The 25015-nt window shown below is 40.2% G+C and overlaps 1 protein-coding gene and 1 long non-coding RNA gene across 7 annotated transcripts in view; one reads left to right on the plus strand and one right to left on the minus strand.

Moving 5' to 3' along the window:
- Positions 1-362: 362 nt before the first annotated feature.
- The window catches only part of LOC126947706 (uncharacterized), a 35389-nt gene continuing 10736 nt past the window's right edge, over positions 363-25015 (minus strand). For 2 of the 3 annotated variants that reach the window (XR_007723180.1, XR_007723178.1), the window contains 3 exons: positions 18695-18756; positions 17632-17833; positions 12798-15050 (listed from right to left, as the gene is read on the minus strand). This is a non-coding gene — a long non-coding RNA (uncharacterized LOC126947706). Of the gene's footprint in view, positions 1385-11415; positions 11509-12797; positions 15051-17631; positions 17834-18694; positions 18757-25015 lie in introns of those variants that run through there. The other variant, XR_007723179.1, reaches the window with a different exon arrangement.
- THUMPD3 (THUMP domain containing 3) lies at positions 1128-24977 on the plus strand. 4 transcript variants are annotated; one of them, XM_050778627.1, is made up of 11 exons: positions 1130-1207; positions 1747-1797; positions 3085-3389; positions 4963-5040; positions 9228-9704; positions 12673-12803; positions 15971-16040; positions 18702-18817; positions 21344-21454; positions 22406-22529; positions 22720-24977. In XM_050778627.1, exons 3-11 carry the CDS (start codon positions 3138-3140, stop codon positions 22870-22872), a joined length of 1512 nt encoding a protein of 503 aa, XP_050634584.1. In that variant the 5' UTR covers positions 1130-1207; positions 1747-1797; positions 3085-3137; the 3' UTR covers positions 22873-24977. The 4 variants fall into 4 exon arrangements, with proteins under 4 accessions (XP_050634586.1, XP_050634584.1, XP_050634587.1 ...); XM_050778630.1 differs by lacking the exon at positions 1130-1207 and adding an exon at positions 1384-1648; XM_050778629.1 differs by lacking the exon at positions 1747-1797 and having other exon boundaries at positions 1128-1207.

Below are 25015 nucleotides of genomic sequence, written 5' to 3' on the forward strand. Positions count from 1 at the left end.
AACATAGGATCCATAGAGAGTCATAAAGTTCAACTGCACATCCCCAAGTTGCTCCTTTCATAAATATTCATGACCCCTCCTACAGTATATTTAACATGTATATTTGGCCACTGTAATTAGCATAAATCCCTGTCTTATTCTTCCAACCCTGGAAGTGTCTGTTTTTCTATTTTTGGCTTCTGGCTGGAAGCTAGGCTTCCCAGTCTGTCAAAATGGCTACCATGCAGGTTCAACCCTTTTTTTTTTTTTTTTTTTTTTTTTTTTTTTGAGATGATGTCTTGCTCCCAGACTGGAGTGCAGTGGCAGAATCTTGGCTCCCTGCAACCTCCGCCTCCCGGGTTCAAGCAATTCTGCTTCATCTTCCCAAGTAGCTGGGACTACAAGTGCAGACCACCACATCCAGCTAATTTTTGTATTTTTAGTAGAGACAGGGTTTCACCATGTTGGCCGAGCTGGCCTCAAACTCCTGACCTCAAGTGATCCACCCGCCTCAGCCTCCCAAAGTGCTGGGATTACAGGCGTGAGCCACTGTGCCCGGCCAGGTTCAACACTTTATGAAAAATAAAGTTCGTCTGATTGGGCACAGTGGCTCATGCCTGTAATACCAGCACTTCTGGAGGGCTAGATAGAAGAATCACTTGAGCCCAGCTGTTCGAGACCAGCTTAGGCAACATAGTGAGCCCCACTATTTCTTTTTTTTTTTAACTAAAGGAAAATATTAAGTAAACAGTGCTAAAATAGTGATGGCAATACAGAAATCAGGAACTGGTGGCATGACATTTTGGGAAAGATATTTAAGCTAGAGAGACTCAGTTTCTCCAGCTTTAAAACAGAAATCAGCCACTGCCACTTCATAGGTGCTGGAACAAAAGAGACTTGTTCCAAATGAGATGACGCATGTAAAGCGCTTACCCAGTGCTCGGCAAGGGGAAGCACTCTCTAAACGTTAGCAAATACCATGATAGGGCACTAGGCCCCTGACAGTCCACTTTCGGCTTGCTGACGATCCTCAAAACCAAGAGCACAGAGATTCCAGCGCATGCTCCTTTCCCGCCCCCCCGCTACCTTGTGCGGGCACCGGCCGCTAGTGCGGAGCCACCGTGACCCGCAGCCTGACTTCCGTTTCCGGGGGCGGCTTCCGGCGGCGTGGGCTGACCGCGAGAGGCCAATGGAGTGCGGGAGCTGAAAGAGTCTTCGCTGGCGGCCGGTAACTGACGGGAACGGCCGAGTGTGGTTCCTCTGGTGTTTCCGCTTGGGGAGAGAGGGGCGGCCTTCCTTTTGCAGCCGAGGCCGGCGCCGGGCCGGACTTCAGCCCGGTCTCGTGGCGGAGCCCATCTTGCTCCGTCTCCCAGGCCTTTACCTGCTTCCTAGGATTCCCAGGGCCCTGTGGGTGGGAATTGGGAGACGTGAGTTTTCTTCCATTCTGCGCCTCTCATTGGCTCTCTGACCTTGTGCGGAACGCGCCCTTTAGCTGACCTCAGCAGCCTTTTTTAGAAGATGGAGATTGTATTCACAGTGACTGTCACTTTCTTAACGGCGGGAACTGACGTTGTATTAAACGCTGTCTTGTATCGCTGGCACAGCACAAGGACAGTATAGGTGTTATGTACTCACTTATTTTGGGTCACAAACCCTTTCAAAACCTGGTGTAAGTTATGGACCCTCCACCTCTCTAATACTTCCCCCGGCCCCCGCCCCAAGCACACACAAAAGCTTATGCATAGGAAGTTTGTTTTACTATTTCAGGTTACTTCCAAGATTTCTGTCCTGATGCCCATCTGTGGATCCCAGAGTCTGGCAGGTAGTAGGCATTTGAATGTTTGTAATCATTAGATAGCAAGTGTTCCGTTAACCATTTTTAATTTTTTCTTTTCTTTTTTGAGACAGGGCCTCACAGTGTCGCCCAGGCTGGAGTGCAGTCCTCCCACCTCAGCCTCCCAAGTAGCTGGGACTACAAGTGCCCACCACCACGCCCAGCTATTTTTTGTATTTTTGGTAGAGATGAGGTTTTGCCATATTACGCAGATTGGTCTCGACCTCAACCCATCTACTCGCCTTAGCTCCCCAAAGTGCTGGGATTACGGGCACGAGCCAGTGTGCCCAGCCCAGTTAATCATTTTAAAATGCATGAAGTGCTGTCTACTTCACAGGAGGGAAGAAGATAGCCTATTAATAAGTTTTACTTATTGGCCTGGCCGTGTACTACTCTCACTTGTCTCCTAACAACTCTAGGAAAGAGGTATTAGTTAATTCTCGCCTGTCTCCTAACAACTCTAGGAAAGAGGTATTACTAATTACTTAATTAAATTTGGAGGCTTGGGAGAATTAATTTGCCATTCAACCTATGATGGTGGAGGCAAAAATTCAAACCTGTATCTATCTGAAACTCCAAAAGCCACATATTTTTATTATTATTTATTTTATTTATTTTTTTGAGACAGAGTCTTGTTCTATCACCCAGGTCAGAGTGCAGTGGCATGATCTCGGTTCGCTGCAATCTCCACCTCCCAGGTTCAAGCAGTTCTCGTCCCTCAGCCTCCCAAGTAGCTGGGATTACAGGCTCCCACCACCACACCTGGCTAATGTTTGTATTTTTAGTAGAGACAGGGTTTTACCATGTTGGCCAGGCTGGTCTGAAACTCCTGACCTCAGGCAATCCTCCCGCCTCGGGCTCCCAGAGTGCTAGGATTACAGGTGTGAGCCACCACACCCAGCCAGGCCCTATATTCTTAACTAACCATGTTCTTAACATCTAGATGCAGAAATGTATTTGAGTGTAATCTGCAGTTTCTATTGTAGTTATGAAATGGCTTTTGTCAACATGGGTTACCCCAAAGCAAACGTTGCATGCTATGGAAATACTTCTTGCCTCTTTTTCTCCCATGTATCTGTATTGCTTGTTTAATAATAACATCACGTTTTACAACCTGCGCTCTGTGCCCATGTTTATTCAACCCTTTTTACTTTGGTGACTATTTATCAGGTGTGTTGCCTTCTTCTTCCTGCCCTTCAGAGCCCATGTTTTTAATTATAACTGAAATATGAGATGACAATATTTGGGCTTTATTTCTTTCTCTTTTAAAGGACAGTACTGCTTTTAAAGAGACAGCGTTAGGGATCTTGGAAGCACAGCCAACATGTGTGACATTGAAGAAGCCACTAACCAACTCCTAGATGTGAACCTTCATGAGAACCAGAGCTCTGTACAAGTGACGGAAAGTGACCTCAGAAGTGAATCTGAGCTTCTAGTCACTATTGGAGCCACTGTACCTACTGGCTTTGAGCAAACAGCTGCAGATGAAGTGAGAGAGAAACTTGGGTCATCATGCAAAATCAGCAGAGACCGTGGCAAGATATATTTTGTCATTTCAGTGGAAAGTCTGGCACAGGTTTGAATGAAGCAATATTTAAAATAGTTTTCTAAGTTGATCGTTTTATGGTTACTTTTCATTTTACAGACCCTTCTGGAATCCTTTCTGATTTTCATTGCTCTGCCCCAAATCAGGAGATTTTAAAGTTAGTGCATTTTCTATTGAGTACTGATTTGTAATTTTGACTGTAGTTTCAGTATCCCTTAGGACCAGAAGTGTTTCAGATTTTTGGAGGAGGGCGGGGGGAGTTTTGGAATATTTGCATTATACTTGCCACTTTAGCATTTTTTTTTTTTTTTTTTTTTTTGAGACAGAGTCTTGCTCTGTCACCAGGCTGGAGTGCAGTGGCGCAATCTCGGCTCACTGCATCCTCCACCTCCCAGGTTCAAGCGATTCTCCCGAGTAGCTGGGACTACAGGCGCCTGCCAGCACATCCAGCTAATTTTTGTATATTTAGTAGAAACGGGGTTTCACCATCCTGACCAGGCTGGTCTCGAACTCCTGACCTCATGGTCCAACCGCCTCGGCCTCCCAAAGTGCTGGGAATACAGGCTTGAGCCACCGCGCCCAGCCTGCCAGTTGAGCATTTCTAATCTGAAAATCCGAAATGCTGCACTGAGCATTTCCTTTGAGCATTGTGTTGGGGCTCAAAAAGTTTCAGATTTTTAGATTTGGGATGCTCAACCTGTAGTAGGATTGCTACATTTTTAGAGGTGATCTAGTATTTCTTGAGGATTGAATTCACCAGAAAGAGTACTGTTCAACTTAAGAAATTCTCTAAGTATCTCAGTTTTTATTTACTTCAGCATCTAGCAGATGTTTAACCTTTGGTGATGAAACATAAAAGAGATTTGCCTTTTAACCTGCATCAAAAATTCTTGCTCAGAAGTAATTAGAACTCACTCAAGGTAAAAAGTGAAGGTCAGAAAACTGCAATCTCACTATAATAAAGCTAAGATATATCTCATTACCACGTAAGCAGCAAGAGGGCAAGGATTGTTGTCTGTTTTTTTTCCACCAATATATCCCAAGCTCTTAGTGTCTGGCATATAGTAGGTACCCAAAAAATATCTGTGGGATGAATTGGTAAGCAGATGTTTTCCATCCAGTATTTTAGCCAATACCCTCAGCAGTGTTGTGAAGATAGACACTATTATTATCCTCATTAATCATTAGGCTTAGGACACATAAATAATTTCCTCAGGGTCACTCAGCTAGTAATCACAGAACTGGAGCTCAAATCCGCTACTTTTAACCATTGCAGCATACAGTGTACCATAGAAAGCCATCGAGGAAATATGATAGAGCCCACTTGAGTGACTTGACCTTTCTCTTCTCCCACGAAAGACATGTTTCCCACAAAACACTTCATGCTTCTCTCTTTCCATGTGCCCTTTTTCCCTTTCTCTAGGGGAAAGCTGATTGGTAACCAAAGAGATGAGAAACTAGGGAGATGGAACATTTTAAAAATATAAAATATAGTTAGTAGCTGCTTTAAAACTACCATTCCTGATTTTTTAAATACTTAATTGTTGATAGCTTGTGCTGTTCAAAAGCTTTCTCAGAAGTGTGTTTCTTTTTTTTCACCCAGGTTCATTGTCTTAGATCAGTTGACAACTTATTTGTGGTGGTTCAGGAATTTCAAGATTACCAATTCAAACAAATAAAGGTGAGCTATCGCAAACATTTCACAGTCTGTGAAAATTGAGCATTACTGTAGTCTTTGTAATAGAGAATACTGGGAGGCTTTTACAATAAATCTAGAGTTTTGCTGACAGTCTATCCCAAAAGATGTTTTTTAAAAATTAGTATTGAAAATCATTAAAGTTTATAAGAAAGAAAACACACTATTTTATTTATAAAAGATATAAACCTTAGATTTGCTTTGCTTTTACATATATTTAGTTCCAAAACAGAATTGCTTCCAGAACATGAACCAAAGAACAAGTGACAATTTGTGTCTTCTACAGATAACACTTCCTCGCCATCCTGCTTTTGCTCTGCTTTCTTCTGTTTCTTCATTTTTTGAAATAAAGCCAAAGTGATATCTAAATACTCCTTCAGTTGTTAGGACAACAGCTTTGTCTCCAATATGTATTTAGCATCTGAATCCTAAATATTCAGCTGCTGCCTAAGCTGAAGGTTGAAAATAGATTGCAGCAAGGCTTTAGGTTTTTTCCACACTGCTTTTTGGTTAGGTTTCTAGAGTTCACTGCTTAAAAACATTTTTCTATCGGTTTTACCTATCTGAGAAGTAATCTTTTTAAAAACAACTGTGATATGCCGCCTAATTGTCTAACTTTTATTTATTGGCAAACATGTTGATTTCCAAAACGTTATTCAAAAACCAAAGTTGTATGAAACCACAGCCTAGAAGAAAACAAGACCAGACCTAAAAGAAGTCAGACTGAAAATAGATAAAAATTTTATTAACAAAAATCTAACTTTTAGAAAAGCTTAAATCATTCTAATGAGTTCTGTTATTTTTAAGTATTCAGTTGATAATCATGAATTTATTAGCCCCCACCCCCATCTTTTAAAAAATATTGAGAGTGGGGCCGGGCGTGGTGGCTCACACCTGTAATCCCAGCACTTTGGGAGGCCGAGGTGGGCGGATCACGAGGTCAGGAGATCGAGACCATCCTGGCTAACACGGTGAAACCCCGTCTCTACTAAAAATACAAAAAATGAGCCGGGCGCGGTGACGGGCGCCTGTAGTCCCAGCTACTCGGGAGGCTGAGGCAGGAGAATGGCGTGAACCTGGGGAGGCAGAGCTTGTAGTGAGCAGAGACTGAGCCACTGCACTCTAGCCCGGGTGACAGAGCGAGACTCTGTCTCAAAAAAAAAAAATGTATTGAAATGGGGTCTCACTGTGTTGCCCAGGCTGGTCTCAAACTTCTGGGCTCCAGTAATCCTTCCACTTAAGCCTCCCAAAGTGCTGGGATTACAGGTGTGAGCCATTGCACCTGACCCCCATTCCCCACCTCCATCCCCGCATTTTTTTTTTTTTTTTTTTTTTTTTTGGGATGGAGTCTTGCTCTGTTGCCTAGGCTGGAGTGCAGTGGCATGATCTTGGCTCACTGCAACCTCTGCCACCCAGGTTCAAGTGATTCTCCTGCCTCAGCCTCCTGAGTATCTGGGACTACAGGTGTATGCTGCCACACCCAGCTAATTTTTTTTTTTTTTTTTTTTTTTTGAGACGGAGTCTTGCTCTGTCGCCCAGGCTGGAGTGCAGTGGTGTGATCTCGGCTCACTGCAGCCTCCACCTCCCGGGTTCACGCCATTCTCCTGCCTCAGCCTCCCGAGTAGCTGGGACTATGGGTGCCTGCCACCACACCGGGCTAATTTTTTGGGTTTTTTTAGTAGAGATGGGGTTTCAGCATCTTGGCCAGGCTGGTCTTGAATTCCTGACCTCATGATCCACCCGTCTTGGCCTATCAAAGTGCTAGGATTACAGGTGTGAGCCACTGCGCCCGGCCTCCGTCTGCCTTTTTAAAAGTGTGAACAAATCTGATTTATATAGATTTTTTAAAACTAGTTAATACATGTATTTGGAGCAAACTTGTAAAGACTGAAAGGATATAGAGTGAAAAGTAAGTCTTTGTTCCTGTATCCCCATGCTATGCAGCTCCCTCCCTGGAGGCAACAACTATCACCAATTTGTTGGGTGTTCTTCTGGAGATATTTTACTAATAAATGTATTTTATTTACACAAATGAAAGCATAGCGTACATACTTTTCTGTGCTATGCTTTTTTTTTCCATATATGAGTTGAGTATCCCTTATCTGAAATACTTGGGACCAGAAATGTTTTGGATTTTTGTTTGTTTGTTTTTTGAAATACTCTGGTCTGGGTGCGGTGGCTCACGCCTGTAATCCCAGCACTTTGGGAAGCCAAGGCAGGTGGATCACGAGGTCAGGAGTTTGAGACCAGCCTGGCCAAGTTGGTGAAACACTGTCTCTACTAAAAATACAAAAAATTAGCAGTGGCGGGCTCCTGTAATTCCAGCTACTCAGGAGGCTGAGGTAGGAGAATCGCTTGAACCTGGGAGGCAGAGGTTGCAGTGAGCCGAGATCGCTCCACTGCACCCTAGCCTGAGTGACAGAGCAAGACTCCGTCTCAAGAAAAAAAAAAAGAAATACTCTGAGGATGGAACCTATTTATAAACACAAGATTCATTTGTTTCATATATATGTTATGCATATAGCTTGAGGGTAATTTTATATGATTTTTAAAATAATTTATACATGAAACAAAGTTTGTGTACACTGAACCATCAGAAAGCAAAGGTGTCATTATCTCCGCTACCTGTGTGGCATCATGTTGGCACTTCAAAAAAGTTTTAGGTTTTGGATTTTGGACTTTGAGATTAGGAATGCTCAACCTATATGCTGGAGATCCTGGCAGTATCATTGCTGGAGTTGGCTGTGTATACTCCATTGTTTGGCTGTATTGTAATTTAACCAGTCCCATTTTAGGGCATGAGGGTTTTTCACATTCTTTTGCTGTTACAGTGGTGCAACAAAAACACTATGTAAATTCTTGTACATACTCAAACTGAGTGTCATCTTCGTGTTTATCCCACTGATATTTATTGATAATGACAACTGTGTAGTCTTAGTTTTGTCATGCTTATACTTTTTGCTTTTTCTTAATTTGAAAAATCTCTACATTATGTCTTGTTTACTTTTTTCATGTGCCTGTGTTTTCTAATAGTTTGGAAGGTTTGTGTGTGTGTGTTCTAGCTGTTACCTTTATAACTACAATTTGATATTATCTACCTTATCTATCATATATACGCAGTATTTTTTGAATCCCTGCTAAGAGCAATGATGAAATTGGCATATTTATACTTTTTTTCCTTTATTTTTCAGTTATTTTTCTTAGTGTTCACCCTTAAACCTTTAAATACACTTACATTTTATTTATCAGCTTTAACTTCTATCCTTGGACTTCTGGGTATAAGAGACGAGGGTATCAGTATGCCCATTTACATGCCAGTTTGTAACATTTACCTTCTGCTTTATAGTCACAATCCCTACATTTTTTCATTTTAGTGATATAATTAAATAGATTATAGCACACTATTTGTCCTTTTGTTAAAATTTGTATCTGTTGAATGGCATGAGTTCAGAAATGTTTGTCTTTCACCTTTATATTTGGCTGATAGTTTGGGCATAAAATTTGGAGTTAAGCTTTCTTTCCTTAAGAGTATTGTAGTCAGTGTTCATTCTTTTTTGTAAAAGGTTTATTTTTTGAGACAGGATCTTGCTCTGTTGTCTAAGCTGGAGTGCAGTGGCGTGATCATAGCTCATTGGAGCCTTCACCTCCCAGGCTCAAGCAGGCCTCCCATCTCAGCTTCCTTTGTAGCTGGGACTACAGGCACGTGCCACCATGCCCAGCTAATTTTTGTATTTTTTTTGTAGAGACAGAGTTTTGCCATGTTGCCCAGTCTGGTCTCAAACTCCTGAGTTCAAGTAATCCACCTGCTTCAGCCTCCTAAAGTGCTGGGATTACAGGCGTGAGCTACCATATGCAGCCCACACTTTTCTTCTTATCATTATTTCCCAAACAATACAGTATAAAAACTATTTCCGTAGCATTTACATTGTATCAGGTATCATAGGTAATATAGAGATGATTTAAGGTACTCTTGAGAGGATGTGTGTAGGTCATATGCAGACACTATACCATTTGATATGAGGGACTTTTAAGCATCTTTGGGTTTTGGTGTCTTTGGGGGTCCTAGAACCAGTGTTCCCCATGGATACTAACTGTCTGTAAGCAAAGTAGAGATTTATTTGTTTGATTATAGTGGTGGAAAATGAACGAATTTCTTTCTCTGTCCTTTACAGGAAGACGTTCTAAAGGATTTTGAAGACTTGGCTGGAAAACTCCCATGGTCAAACCCCTTAAAAGTGTGGAAAATTAATGCCAGTTTTAAAAAGAAAAAAGCAAAGCGCAAAAAGATAAATCAGAATTTAAGTAAAGAGAAGATTAATAATGGACAAGAAGTCAAAATCAATCAGAGAAATGTTAAAAAAGAGTTCACTAGCCATGCTTTAGATTCTCATATCTTAGATTATTATGAAAATCCAGCCATCAAAGAGGAGGTGTCAACATTAGTAGGTGATGATTTGGCATCTTCCAAAGATGAGACTGATGAAAGCTCAAAAGAAGAAACTGAGCCTCAAGTGCTAAAGTTTAGAGTCACATGCAACAGGGCAGGAGAGAAACATTGCTTTACCTCAAATGAGGCTGCAAGAGATTTTGGGGGTGCTGTTCAAGATTATTTTAAGTGGAAGGCTGATATGACCAACTTTGATGTGGAGGTAGGTATAGGCTCTGACTGTGGTGATTGAAGAGTGCTGTCACAGATTTGTAGAATTTTCAGACTAACCCAGTGTTATGCACAATTAAATTGAAATAGTAGGGTGTGGTTAAGAAGAGCATAGTCTTTGGAGACAGATTTAGATCCAAATTTTGACTCCACAACTGTGTAACTTTGGACTAGATAGTCTCTGAGTCTCTGTTTCAAATGGAGCCAATAATAGTATGTACCTTTAAAGTTATCCTGAAGGTTAAATAAGGTACATTTAAAATATTTGGTGCAATACCTTGCATACACTAAGTGCTCCGCAGATGGAAGCTATCAAGGTTGAGTTGTCTGTTTTCTTTTTCTTTTTCGAGACAGAGTCTTGCTCTGTCACCCAGGCTGGAGTGCAGTGGTATGATCTCAGCCTACTGCAGCCTCTACCTTCCTGGTTCAAGTGATTCTTGTGCTCAGCCTCCCAAGTAACTGGGGCTACAGGCACATGCCACCACACCTGGTTAATTTTTGTATTTTTTAGTAGACATGGGGTTTCACCATGTTGGCTAGGCTGGTCTCGAACTCCTGTAGTGATCTGCCTGTCTTGGTCTCCCAAAGTGCCAGGATTACAGGCATGAGCCACCACACCTGGCCTGATTTCTAATAGAGTACTCTTTTACTGTATTATGTGGACTTTCATATTATAAAATTCAACCAGAATTAAAATAGTTACTTTGTTTTTGTGTGTCTTGGTTGCAGAGCTTTGCTACTGAAAAAATAAAATAAGGCTGGGCGCAGTGGCTCATGCCTGTAATCCTAGCACTTTGGGAGGCTGAGGCAGGTGGATCACTTGAGGTCAGGAATTCGAGACCAGCATGGCCAACATGGTGAAACCTGGTCTCTACTAAAAATACAAAAATTGGCCCGGTGTGATGGCACGCTCCTGTGATCCCAGCTACTGGGGAGGCTGAGGCAGGAGAATCACTTGAACCAGGGAGGTGGAGGTTGCAGTGAGCCGAGATCATGACACTGCACTCCAGCCTGGGTGACAAAGCAAGACTCCATCTCCCAAAAAAAAAAAAAGAAAAGTGCGTTTTTTAAACAAACCCTGACCTTCTCAAATCAGGACATCTTTGCTAATACTCGTCGTAGAGTCAGCTCTCCTCTTTCTTAAATTCTGCTAGATTTCCAAAGCCAGGTACCTCATTTTAGTATGTTTACTTTCCTTGGTCTTAATCCTCTTTTACCTAGGTGATTGACATGTGAGCCATAGGAACTAGAGTCGTTAAGACTCTGACAGCTTAAAACGTCTATAGCAGCTGATGTATTTACCAAAGAGCCAATTTCTGTTGCTTTTGGTACACTTGAATCTGGGGCAAGTCACTGATTCTGACTTTTTTGTTCATGTCAAATCAGTAGTCTAATTCCCCATTCCTTTTTTTCCTCATATACTGCCATGAAAATGAATAGGTGGCTCACACCTGTAATTCCAGTACTTTGGGAGGCCGCGGCAGGCAGATCGCTTGAGCCTAAGAATTCGAGACCAGCCTGGGCAAAACAGGGAGACCCTGTCTCTACTAAAAATAAAAGAAATTTTTTAAAAAAGAAAATGAATAGGTTAACTAGAACAGTGATGTCTAAAAGTTAGCAAGGTGATTCAGAGGACAGTTTCTGGAGCCGTGCCACATTGGGTTAAATAAATCCCAGAGGAGGCTGGGTGTGGTGACACATACCTGTAATCCCAGCACTTTGGGAGATCGAGATTGGAGGATTGCTTGAGGCCCGGAGTTCAAGACCAGCCTAGGCGACATAGGGAGACCTTGTCTCTACAAAAAAAAAAAAAAAAAATAGCTGAGTATGATGACATATGCCTGTAGTCCCAGGTACTTGGGAGGCTGAAGTAAGAGGATTGCCTGAGCCTAGGAAGTCCAGGCCACAGTGAGCTGTGATTGTGCCACTGCACTCCATCCTGGGCGACAGAGACAAACCCTGTCTCAAAAAAAAAAAGGAATTTCAGAGGAGCTGTCTTTGTGCCTCAATATCCTCTTTTATAAGGGGAATAATACCTAGCTTAGGGGATGTGAATATGAGACGAGGCCATGTATGTAAATGTGTAGAATAGTGCTTCGCATTAGGAAGTGCTATGAGTGTCAGCTGTGCTTCTGCTGTGGTTAAGCCCAGGAAATCTTTCGGTGAAAGATTGGGTAACATTTTAGTTTAGTTCACTTTTGAGACAGGGTCTCGCTGTATCACCCAGACTGGAGTGCAGTGGTGCAATCATGGCTCACTGAAGCCTTGACCTCCCAGGCTCAAGCTGTCCTCCCACCTCAGCCTCCCGAGTAGCTGGAGCTACGGGCATGTGCCACCGCACTCAGTGTAATAAGACTTTTTATTTGAGACTTTACCAATTTTTAAAACTTTTTTGTTGAGATATACTTTGCATTAAGTACACAAATCTTAAGTGTACACTTCAGTAAGTTTTTACTTATATATACGATGTGTAACTAGCATCCAGATAAAGATACAAAGTATTTCCAGTACCTCAGGGGCTCCCCTTGCCCTTTGCCAGTCAGTACCCACTCAAGGCAATCACTAATCTGCTACCACCAAAAATTAGTTTTGCCAATTTTTGTACTTCATATAAATGAAGTCATATAGTATATACTTTTTGTCATTCATTTTAACATCTATTATTTTCTTTTAATTCACTATATTTATTGGCTACAACCACCAGATGTCACCCCAATTTTTATAACACAAACATATTTTGAAGGCTTAGAGGTTTTTTAATATGTATTTTTTAAATGTCTTAAATTTTTAGACAGTTCTGGGCTGTGGTGTGCTATGCTGATCAGGTGTTCGCACTAAGTTTGGCATCAATATGGTGACCTCCCCAGGAGTAGGGGACCGGCCCAGGTCAGAAAAGTCTTACTACAAAGTGCAGTTTGAACAATCCTAAAACTATTTTGTCTTGTTCCACTTTACTATAGGTTCTTTTGAACATCCATGATAACGAAGTCATTGTGGGCATTGCATTGACTGAAGAGAGTCTCCACCGAAGAAATATAACACATTTTGGACCTACAACTCTTAGATCAACTCTTGCCTATGGGATGCTCAGGTAAGAAAATGAGTTTGCCGTCCAGCTTAAAGTGGCACCTTGGTTTGAATGTTCCCTTCCAAAATACTGATTTGTGTGTATGTGTGTTTGAGGTACTGTGTTGGAATGTAGTGGATAAAGAATAGAAAGGAAAGCTAATGATCTATTTCTTTCCCTTCTATCCAATATTGACTCCTTGTGATCTGAAAATGCTGCTTAATAGGTGGCTCAGTTTTCTTTATTTCTTTTCAGTTTTCTTTATTTCATTTTTTGAGACAAAGTCTCACTCTGTCGCCCAGGCTGGAGTGCAGTGGTGAGATCTCGACTCACTATAACCTCTGCCTCCCGGCTTCAAGTATTTCTCCTGTCTCAGCCAAGTAGCTAGGATTATGGGCGCCTGCCACCACGCCCAGATAATTTTTGTATTTTTTAATAGAGACAACATTTCACCATGTTGGCGAGGCTCGTCTCAAATACCTGACCTCGGGTGATCCACCCGCCTCTGCCTCCCAAAGTGCTGGGATTACAGGTGTGAGCCACCGCACCCAGTTTTCTTGATTTTAAAATGAGAGTGATAGTTTTCACCTACCTCTTGAATGCAGTTACCACATTTCTGTTTAGCAAGGATATGTGTGTTGGGAGATAGAGCAAATTTTGCTGTTTCATTTCTGTGCAGTGAAAAAGATGAAAGCAGATATTTGTATTTGTGTAAAGTGTAAATGAACAGAAAGAGCCTTTACTTATATTTTTAAGCTTTATACTCACAGCAACCCAGGAATCATCCTAGAATTTTTCACTTTTCAGAGTGCAAGACCTATCTTTCCTTCTCCTTTGCCCTTCTCTCTTTTATTGGGTGCTGCTTTTCACCACTTGAAAATGTTTATTTTCTCTAAGCTTCTGTTTTCCAGATGGCAAAATGAATTTGATATGAGACTTAAAGGATTATTAGTGAGGATTACATGCTGAAGCATATGCAAAATACCTATTATATACAGTGCCTGGTATGTCCTGGTAGTTTTAAGTCCAGTCATGCATCACTTAACAACAGGGATGCATTCTGAAAAATGTGTCATCGTGCAATTTCATCATTGTGTGAACCTCATGGAGTGTACTTATACAAATCTAGATGGTGTAGCCTACTACACACCTGGGCTATGTGGTATCTCCTATTGCTTCTGGGCTACAAACCTGTACAGCATGTTGTTGTACTGAATATTGTAGTCATTTGTAATGTAGTGGTAAGTATTTGTGTATCTAAACATACAAAGGGTAGGGTAAAAATATGGTGTTATAATTACTGCATTCATATATTTGGTCCACCATTGATTGGAAGATTGTTATGCAGCACCTGACTGTATTCCTTTTGTTCCAATCTTTTATCTTCCTAACATATTAATTCAATGACAATAATAGAAAATTGGGCCCATTTGATAAAGGAAAATTTTCTAGTCTTCATTAATTTAACAAATATGCATTATCTACTGCCAGGCATATGGTAGAAACCAGGGATAGACAGAGGGTATTATTTTGCGTGCAAATATTAAAAACCTAAGTAAACAAGTTTAGGATAAAAAAAGTGATGATTGTGCCAGGGAGGGTTTTTTGGAAAGAAAGAGAAATCTTGGGGATTCTACAGAAAAACTGAATGTTGGTTCTCAAGAAGGGTAGGAACCACATCTTGGAAAACCGCCAGAAACGTGGGCAGCCATTTTTATCTCCCCTTAGAGCCTGTGGACTCTTGTCGCTTCTCATCTACATGCTTTCTCATCTAAATTTATGTATTTCCAATTCCAAACGACCAACCCACCTTGCGTAGGGCTTTTAGCTCTTTGTTCCAAATTCCTGGAAGAGAGAATCTGATTGACATTGTTTTGGTCAGTTATTCACCCCGATCATCAGGAATGGCTTGGAGTACAGGGTGCTTACCCCCTTAAGAGGGTTGCCAAGGATTCTGTTGCCATGTGTTGAGGAGTAGGAACAAGGACATAGAGCAGGACCAATGTTACAATAAGAACCCACTATTAACCCCAAGAATCTGTCTTATGAGGGAGATAAACAGTTATCATATATGTGATAAGTCCCACACCAGCACATGAAAAGATGAGAACAAGAGAAGGGAAGAAACCTACTGACCTGTTTCAGGGTGGGATGCTTCATAAAGAGGATAACACTTAAGCCATTAACAGTAATGCCTCTAATCTTGAATCTGTTACCTACTGGTTTTGTGTCCCTGGGCAGGTAACTTCATGTTTCCTTGCATCAGCTTACCTTTAAAATGAGAATAATGATAATTATCTAACAGGGTCATTACTGAGGATTCCGTGAGATAATGCATGGAAAGAGCTTAAGTCCTTGCCCAGCAAATACTAAGTGCTCAAAGTAAAGCATTTTTTTCCTTTTTTTTATTACCTACTCCCACAGAGCAATTTTTTTATATCAAGATTATTATCTTTAAATTCAAAAGGAAAGGAATACTGAATGTCTCATTGCCAGTATCCTTATATTGATGCATGTTTGAGTTGAGACATTTTTGAGTCTTTTTAATGTAATACAGGTTTCTATTGAAAATAACACTGTTGTCTAAAAGTATGCATGTGTGTGGTGTGTCTTTGTGTGTACATGTGTGTACTTTAAGATGTCTGCAAACCAAATTTCATCTGAGAGTGAAATGGGATTTAGTTATATGTAATGATTTTTTTTCCCGAGTAATAGAATATACAGTCAACATATCATTAAAAATTTATTATTTATTTATTTATTATCTTTTTTTTTTTTGAGACGAAGTCTTGCATTGTCACCCAGGCTGGATCTTACATGATCTTGGCTCACTGCAATCCCTACCTTCTGGGTTCAAGCAAGTCTCAGCCTCCCTACTAGCTGGGATTACAGGCACCCGCCACCACACCCAGCTAATTTTTTGTATTTTTAGTGGAGACAGGTTTCGCCATGTTGGCCAGGCTTGTCTTGAATTCCTGACCTCAAGTGATCCGCCTATCTCAGCCTCCCAAAGTGCTGGGATTACAGGCGTGAGTCACCATGCCCAGCCATAAGTTGATTTTTAAAATGTGTAGATTGGTGTTCCTTCAGGCTAGTGTGATAGGTCCTCAATCTTACAGCTTCAGGAATCATCAGTATAGAAGCCTCAGCTTTTGGGTGAGTCTTCACATAGGCTGTTTTCTTTTCTCTAGGCTCTGTGATCCTCTACCTTATGATATAATAGTTGATCCGATGTGTGGAACTGGGGCAATACCAATAGAGGTAATCATATTTCTTTAGCTTTTAGATAAGAGTGATACATCCAGAATATTCAAGACCCAGTGGGCAAATTAGACATAATGAAATCTCCATGGTTGGATCAGTGGACCCAAGAGTTTTAAAACAATTAACAATAGAAAAGTTGGAACTTTTTTGTAAAGAATGTAACTACTTATTTCAGAGAGCCATTTGCCACTAGACTAGATACATTGTTAGTGACATCAATTCACTGGATTACAGAGGAAGCTGAGAATTACAAACTGCTGATGAGTCCTCTTTGTGTAACAGACAAACTGGTAGACTTGAATGGGAAAAGATAATTGAAGGCATAAGCATAAACTTGAGGAAGGCAATTTTCTTCTTTGTAATCCACTTAAGTTCCTAGAGGGAATAAGTATAGTTGTAAAAAGGGGAAACTTATGAATATTACTTGGATTTTTTAGGAAGTCTGACAAGCTTAATACCAAATGCTCTTAACTAATTTTCAAAATTACTGTGATATTGAGAGGACTTATAACAACTGTATAAAGCAAAGCAAGAAATGGAAAGGCATTTTCTAAATGGAGAATATTTCACAGTAGAGTCCCCTGAATAATCAGTATCATCTATATGTTCTTAAACAATTTAGAAGAGGGAGCTCCCGGTAAAGTCACTGAAGTTTGTATGAAACATAGTAGTTCTTCCATATAGTATACTGAAAGCCAATTTGAATAAACTGCAGGGAGACACCGCAGATTATATGACTGGGTAGAAACTAGACAGATGAGCAAGTCCAAAGCAAGACCACCAGGGGAGAAATAATCCAAACTGTAATTAGAAAATGTTATCTGTGTTCTGGGAGTTAAAATCCAAGAGTGAAATCGTAGAAGTCTACATGATGACTGTGTTCTGTGAGAGCTAGAGAAATTACTGTGGCTTAAAGAGACTGCACAGTAAAAACCCAATCCTTCTTGTGACCAAGAAGGATTCTGGGAACAAAGCAGAGTGTTGTTTTCTAGTGTGAAATCATGATATGTGTATGAGATAGCAGGTAAAGTCACTGCATGTCAAGAAATACACAACAGAGCTCCGGGTGAAAATAAAGGCCAAAAAAATTAAAACATGAAGTTTGAGCCATTTCCATGTAAGAGTAGACATGCAGATGTCAGTGTAGAAAAACCTAAGCTGATATGTGATCAAAATGAATAAAATTATGAAGAAATTGACAAGGTATATATAAAGATTTATTCACCAAAGTATAAAATACTTGATCTAGAATACTTTTTTTTTTTTTTAATTTAGAAGTGTTACACTGTAAAACCCAATTCTTTCCAATGCTGAAAATCCAAATAGGTTTAGGAGGAAAAAAAATATTTTGGGGAATCAGAATCACTGAGAGGCTTCCTCAAACTCTAGGTCCCCTCTACATCCCCACCCACCCAAACTTCTGGGATACTTCAACTTCCCTTTTGTTTGAAGTCATCGTAGGATTGTAGACAGAAGTATGTCATCACCCTCAAGTGTCTGGGCAAAAGAAAAACTTATGAAGCACTGTACTCATGGATGAGAAGTATGTTACTGTTCACAAAGGAACACAAAGGTGTTTGCTACTCACCCCTAAGCAGAGGCAGACTTTTCCCAGCTTTCATGTTAGAAACCTTCTGTTAATCTGCATAGAACATTGTTCAGGCCTAAGGTCACATGTCACCTCATTCCACAAATGATATGTGACAACTTGGTATTTATGTTCTGCTAACAGGTTTTTCATTTAAAATTACAAAATCCTTCCAGTGATATGGTGGTTACCATTCAAAAGCCTATCATACAAAGGAAATTGCATTTTATTATTTTTTTTTTTTGACCTAGGGTCTTGCTCTGTCAGCTAGGCTGGAGTGCAGTGGTGTGATCTCAGCTCCCTGCAACCTCTGCCTCCCTGGCTTAAGCCATCCTCCCACCTCAGCCTCTCGAGTAGCTGAGACTCAGGTGCACACCACCACGCCCAGCTGATTTTTGTGTTTTTGTAGAGATGGGGTTTCGCCATGTTCCCAGGCTGGTCTCAAACTCCTGGGCTCAAGAAATCCTCCTGCTTCAGCTTCCCAAAGTACTGGGATTTCAGGTGTGAACCACCATGCCCAGCTGGAAATAGCATTTTATTTTGCAGTTCTCAAATATATCAGATTATGTAAACTCCCACAACCACAAAAGAGTATAGGTTTGATCAGTTTAATTTGGTTAATATTTTCAAACCGCATTTACTTAGAATTTATTTAGTGTGCCAGACGCTGCTGGATGAGGAACTGAAGAAAATACTAGACCTGACCTCAGAGAGCTCCCAGGTTAGTTGGGAAGCGCAAAGGGGAAGAAATAATTAACAGTGGAACAAGTGCAGTGGCAGAGGTACCTACATACAAAGTGCTTTTGGGAGCGGCACATAAGACTGCTTGGAGAGTTAAGGTTGGTGTCGAAAGGGCATGAGTTTTGAGCTGGGTCTTACGAGATGGGTAGTAGTTCAGCAAGCAGAGAAAGAATAAGAGGGCATTTTCAGCCAGGGAAATAGCACAGTTGACAACGTGCAATGTTTTGCCATTCTAGAGAAGCACTGGATTCTCTTTGTTTCTTGACAATTTAAATAATCACATTTTGCAGTTTGCTACTTTTGTTTTAACATATACTCTTACCTTTTAGGGGGCTACTGAATGGACTGACTGTTTCCATATTGCTGGTGATAATAATCCACTGGCTGTGAATAGAGCAGCAAATAACATTGCATCTTTATTGACCAAGAGCCAAATTAAAGAAGGGTAAAAATTTAAAAGATTTCTTAGCATCTTTTAGTGTTAGAGAATCATTTTTTATATTGACTTTATGAATTAAAACTCCCAGTGCATTGTGACATCATTGTTACGAAAATGAATACACTGAGACTCCATTTACATTTTTAAAGTTTATTGAAAATAATTATATTTTTAAAACATTATTTTAGCTATAATTTCCCCACCATATGCAATTTTTCATTTCTGTCTTATTCATATGTCTTTTCCCCCACATACTGGAAGAATATAGATTCATTTTAATTTCACAAAATTTTAAACACTGTATTTTTACATAGGCTTCTTTTTTGCTTTGGGGACAGGGTCTCATTTTGTCACTCAGGCTGGAGTGCAGTGGCATGATCATGGCTCACTGTAGCCTCAACCTACTGGGCTCAAGCAGTCCTCCTGCCTCGGCCTCCCTAGTAGCTAGGAATACAGGCATGTGCCACCATACCCAGCTAATTTTTAAAATTCTTCATAGAGATGGGGGTCTTGCTGTTTTGTCCAGGCTGGTGTAGAACTCCTGGCCTCAAGAGATCCTCCCGCTTCAGCCTTCCAAAATGCTGGGGTTAGAGACACGAGTCACCACACCTGGACCATAGTCTTTTAAAGTCACTACATAAATTCCATCGTACAGAAATACTGCAGTTTATATAGCCTCTCCTCTGTTTTATTACTAAGTCATTGGTTATATATTTCATTGTCTCTCTGATCTAATTTTTTAGGACAGTGCTTTTCAAACATTAATGTACATGTGAATCACCTGGGAGTACTGTTAACACAGATTTTGATTCAGTAGTTTGGGATGGGATCTAAGAGTCTGCATTTTCCAGGAAACTCTGGGACAATGCTGATGCTGCTGGTCTATGGATCAACATTCAATCCTTTTACATATATTAAGGCTAGTTGGAAGGTTTCAATTTTCTTAAATACTGATTTATTTTATTGTGATGAATTAATTTTGAATGGTTCTTTCATGTTTATTATTTTTTTTATGAGCCTAGTATATGGCCAGTCTTTTTTTTAATTAAAACTGATAAACATTTAAACAAACTTTCTTTTCTAGCTTCTGAATATTTTATCTTGTTTGTATCTACACTTTTTGTCTATTCAACCTGTACTTTTTTTTTTTTTTTTTTGGAGACCGAGCGCTGCGCCTCCCGGCTTCACGCCATTCTCCTGCCTCAGCGCTCCAGAGTAGCTGGGACTACAGGCACCCACTACCATGCCCAGCTAATTTTTTTTTCGTATTTTTAGTAGAGACGGGTTTTCACCCTGTTTCATCCTGTTAGCCATGATGGTCTCGATCTCCTGACCTCATGATCTGCCCGCCATGGCCTCCCAAAGTGCTGGGATTACAGGCGTGAGCCACCGTGCCTGGCCTCAACCTGTACAGTACTTTCTATTCATTTTACTTTGGTTTTTAATATTTTTTGCCTTACGCTTTGTTTTGTGCAGTTATTCGTATGTGGTTGTAATACATATTTTATATGTACTTTAAAAAATTATGTAGTGATTGCCTTTATTGCATTTTTTTCTTAAATTCTTCATTAAATGTCAATTAAATCCTTAATTTCTGCTGATAGCCTTTGACTTACCTTCAGTTCTTAGCCTGTGCATTATTTTGTTTCTTAAACCAGTTACTTTGCCTTAATGGGGAGGATTTAAATCCTTTGTATTTTTTATTATTCATTCTGTCTTCTGTCATCTATATTTTTTATCTTAACTTTTTTCTTAGTCTTGTTTTATATAGCATGGTACATATATTTCCTTTTGGTTTTTCATCTTAAAACAATTACCTATATATTTACCAATTTTACATATCTGTTTTTCTTTTAGGTCTCCTGTTATTACTAGTTTTACAAACTTTATTCTTCAGATACGTCGCCCCATAATCTTTTCTTTAGTGTGCTTGATTTTTCCAGTGTATGTTTTATCAGCAACTTAATTTTTATATCATCGGTTATGTAATTTACTGCTTCGGCATTGTTTTTAAAGTTGTCTTTTGCAGTTCTCTGCATTACAATCATGTTTTCAGTTTGTTTTCTTTTTTTCTGAGACGGGGTCTTGCTCTGTCACCCAGGCTGGAGTACAGTGACACAATCCTAGCTCACTTCATCTTTCAACTCCTGGGCTCAAGTGATCCTCCCACCTCAGCCTCCTGAGTAGCTGGGACTATAGGTGTGTGCCATCATGCCTTGCTAACTTTAAAAAAAAAATTTTTTTAGAGACAAGGTCTCACAGTGTTGCGCAGCTAGTCTCAAATTCCTGCACTCCAGTGATCTTCCCACCTCAGCCCCTGAAAGTGCTGATTATAGGTACGAGCACCATGCCCAGCCTGACCTTCTATTTTTTACCTTTGTGCCACTTCTTAAATTTTGAATAGGTTGATATTATCACTGATATTCTTAGCATTTTATATCTTGCTGTAGCAGTCTCTTTTCAGAAACAAAAATTGTTGTAACGATTTTATGCTTCACAATATGTTGAAGCACCTTTCCTTTGTCCCCACAGCAAACCATCCTGGGGCTTGCCCATAGATGCTGTTCAGTGGGATATCTGTAATCTGCCATTAAGAACTGGTTCTGTGGATATTATTGTAACAGATTTGCCATTTGGAAAAAGGTGAGAAATGGTTGGTTTTTTTTTAAATGAATTTTACTTTCACTTGTTATACTACTATCTGCAAGACTTCTAAGTATGTCATTATTTTCCTTGTGTTTATTCTGTCAGGAAAAAAATCTTGAATTTTAGCAGACTTAGCAGAGCTGTTTTTCACTGAACAACATGATGGATTCACCCATTATGTTTCTTCTGTGAACTCTCAGGAATGTATTAACTACATTTTGAATCCTGACCATCATAGGAGGTTCATTTTTAAATTACCTATAATTCACTTTTTAGCCCATTCTTGAATTATATATTTTACACAAAAAGGTGGTGGAAGACTTGGTTCTGATTCTGTTTCTCAGCATAAATGATTTTTCTTTTTTTTCTTTTTTTGAGACAGAGCCCCGTTCTGTTGCCCAGGCTGGAGTGCAGTGGCATGATCTCGGCTCACAGCAACCTCTGCCTCCCGGGTTCAAGCAATTCTCCTGCCTCACCCTCCTGAGTAGCTTGGATTACGGGCACGTGCCATCATGCCCAGCTAATTTTTGTATTTTTAGTTAAGATGGGGTTTCACCATGTTGGCCAGGCTGGTCTCAAACTCCTGACCTCAGGTGATCCGCCCGCCTCAGCCTCCCGAACTGCTGGGATTACAGGCATGAGCCACCAAAACACCCAGCCTAAATGATTTCTAATCACTTGTTTGGTTCATATAGTTTGACTGCTTATTAAACTCACTAAGAGGGCAAGTTATATAACATAGTTGTCCAAAAAAATTCTTTTTGATTCAGAATTCTAAGCAATTTACTAACTCAGCTTATTTCATTGACATGTAATGGCAAAGGTCTGGTTTCTAAAACTACAGCTGTTTTTCATGCCTCAGGATGCATGAAACTGTTTTGTTTCATATACTCCTTCTATTTTGTATCTTTTGCAACAGTATTTGACTCACTAGTCCTTCTATTATAGGATGGGATCCAAGAAGAGAAACTGGAACCTTTATCCAGCTTGCCTACGGGAGATGAGCCGTGTCTGCACACCTACCACGGGCCGAGCTGTACTACTTACTCAAGACACAAAATGCTTTACCAAGGTGCTATACACATTAGCTCAAAATCGCAGCCTCTGGCAACTTTGGGATCTTTTTGAGTAGATTTGGGGATGTTTGTTTGGATAAGATTTGTTTTCTCTTTCCCTGAGGTTTCTTATCAGGCAGCTAAGAATCCTGGTTGGTGTAAAAGTAGATTGTCAACCTAATTGCTCTGGTTTTTGTGTGTACACAGGCATTATCTGGAATGCGACATGTATGGCGAAAGGTGGATACGGTCTGGGTGAACGTTGGTGGTCTTCGTGCTGCAGTTTATGTACTGATACGTACACCTCAAGCTTTTGTTTATCCTTCAGAACAAGATGGAGAAAAAGGAACTCTTTGGTAATACAAAGAATGAAGATGACTAATAGTACTTGTACTTCCCACCACTGGAAATGTTAGCATAAAGAACTTGCAGAGAAAAATAGTATTAACAAAAGTGCAGTCTGCACTCTTTAAACCTGTTTAAGGCTCTTCATCCTGGTTAGCAAAAGGTGTGAATGTAATGTGATGGAATTTAAAAGTTTTATGAGACCAGGCACAGTGGCTCACGACTGTAATTCCAGCAGTTTGGGAGACTGAAGTGTGCAGATCACCTGAGGTCCAGAGGCCAGCCTGGCGAACATGGTGAAACCACGCCTCTTCTAGAAATACAAAAATTTTGTCGGGTGTGGTGGTGGGTGCCTGTAATCCCAGCTACTCAGGAGGCTGAGGCTAGAGAATCACTTGAACCCGGGAGGTGGAGGTTGCGGTGAGCCGAGATCACACCATTGCACTCCAGCCTGTGCAACAAGAGTGAAACTCCGTCTCAAAAAAAAAAAAAAAAAAATTTTATAAGAAAGAGCTTTTCCTTGAAGCTCTTGTGAAGTGGTAGCTTAATTAGTATTTTGTTGAAAATACTTTCAAGGTGCCTAGTGAAAAGCCTACTAAAGTGCTCTGAGATTGGAGTTTAGAACATTTTATTTTCAGGCTTTATAGCCTATTTTCCATTGTGTCAAGTGCAAAGCTACTCTGGCCCAAAGGAAAGGCAGAGAACATAATTATATCTTAGGCCACATTTCATTGTCTTTGCAGCTTTGCTAATCCAGTTGCTCAAGTTCTTTACCTCAATCTGAAGGAATGAAGCATTACATTTTGTGAATGGTGTTCAGCCTGTAAGACAAAATCTCACAAGACCTAAAGGAGAGTTTACCATCTGCCTTAAATATTAAAATATCCATCTGTTACTCAGATTAACACATAGAACAAAAATAGAGGTCTAGGAATTATCAAAAGGTACTGCAAAAATACTGTTAGTATAGAACATTTCTATTTGTAAATAGCACATACATTGATAGATGGGGTATGGGACCAACAAACCAAATTAAAAGAAATTGTTTTTCTTTCAGTACACTAAGGTGTGTTTTCAAAACCAAACACAAGCCTGTCAGAGTATTTGTTGGCTAGTTTCTTAAAAGGCCAAGAGAAAAAAGCTGATGTTATCTTTGGAAAACTTTTGGGAGTTACGTGAGTTTGTTACTTTCTCCTGGATCACTATTCACATTTAATTGCTTTTCCAGTTCCAACAAGTCCTTCTTGAGAGTTTTGTGGAAAATGGTGCTTCCCTGGAACAAAGAGTAGTTGAGGTTTTTTGTGGAACTCATCATAGTATTATTTGGAGCCTCTGGCTGCATGCATTCAGGATAGATTTTCAGTATCCTATTAATATTGTAATAGTACTCCTCTTAATACTTTTTGATGTCTCCATTGAGAATAAAAGGACACAATACCTTCGAAAGAAGAGTTCACATTAGCAGCACAGCCAGCAATCTTCATCTGGTTTCTCTGATCTCCTACCCCACGCTTCATAATAAATGGGAAATAAGATGTTTCTGAAGATTTTATATCCTAGACTGGCCATTTTGCCACTATGAGAATTCCCAGCTGCTTTATTTATGGGCCGAACACAAAACTTTTCACCTGATGGAAGAAACCATTTAAACCTCAAATTAAGCAACCCACAGAACCAGGAAATTCAAGGACCATGTCTGTTTTCACCACGATGTCTTTTTTTTTCCCCACTAAGTGCGGGGTACTGTATCTGCCAGAGTGGGTATTTGTTGAACAAACGAATATTTTTGCCTACTAGCTTAGTTTTTAAGGAAGTAATTTTTTACTTGATTCATCATAGCTTTAATCCTATTAAATACTACAATACAAATTTGACAAGACTGATGCAAATATGTGGTGGGCAATAGTTTGCCATCTTCTTCCCTAGTATATTGTTTTTCAATCTGGTGACTAGAATAGGCAATGGGCTATTAGCAGGATTCATAAGGCCTAGAGTTGAGTTTTATGTGACATTGCCACCTATTCATTATGTGACCTTGGGTTTTAACCTTCAAAGTGGGTCTCCCTGGACTAAAAGAATGTGAAAAGACGGGGAAAGGAATCTGTAATCTGAACATGGAATGACTGAGTTACAGACCAGACATTGTTATTGGGAATGA

Source organism: Macaca thibetana, chromosome 2 (assembly GCF_024542745.1).
Source record: "Macaca thibetana thibetana isolate TM-01 chromosome 2, ASM2454274v1, whole genome shotgun sequence".
Taxonomy (NCBI): Eukaryota; Metazoa; Chordata; class Mammalia; order Primates; family Cercopithecidae; genus Macaca; species Macaca thibetana.

Excerpts from the sequence above, each read along its gene's own strand:
- THUMPD3 (XM_050778629.1), top strand. The coding sequence starts at position 3,138 with ATGTGTGACATTGAAGAAGCCACTAACCAACTCCTAGATGTGAACCTT. Across the intron at positions 9,705-12,672 it reads TGACCAACTTTGATGTGGAG|GTTCTTTTGAACATCCATGA; the intron begins GTAGGTATAGGC and ends ACTTTACTATAG. Across the intron at positions 18,818-21,343 it reads AAGAGCCAAATTAAAGAAGG|CAAACCATCCTGGGGCTTGC; the intron begins GTAAAAATTTAA and ends TTGTCCCCACAG.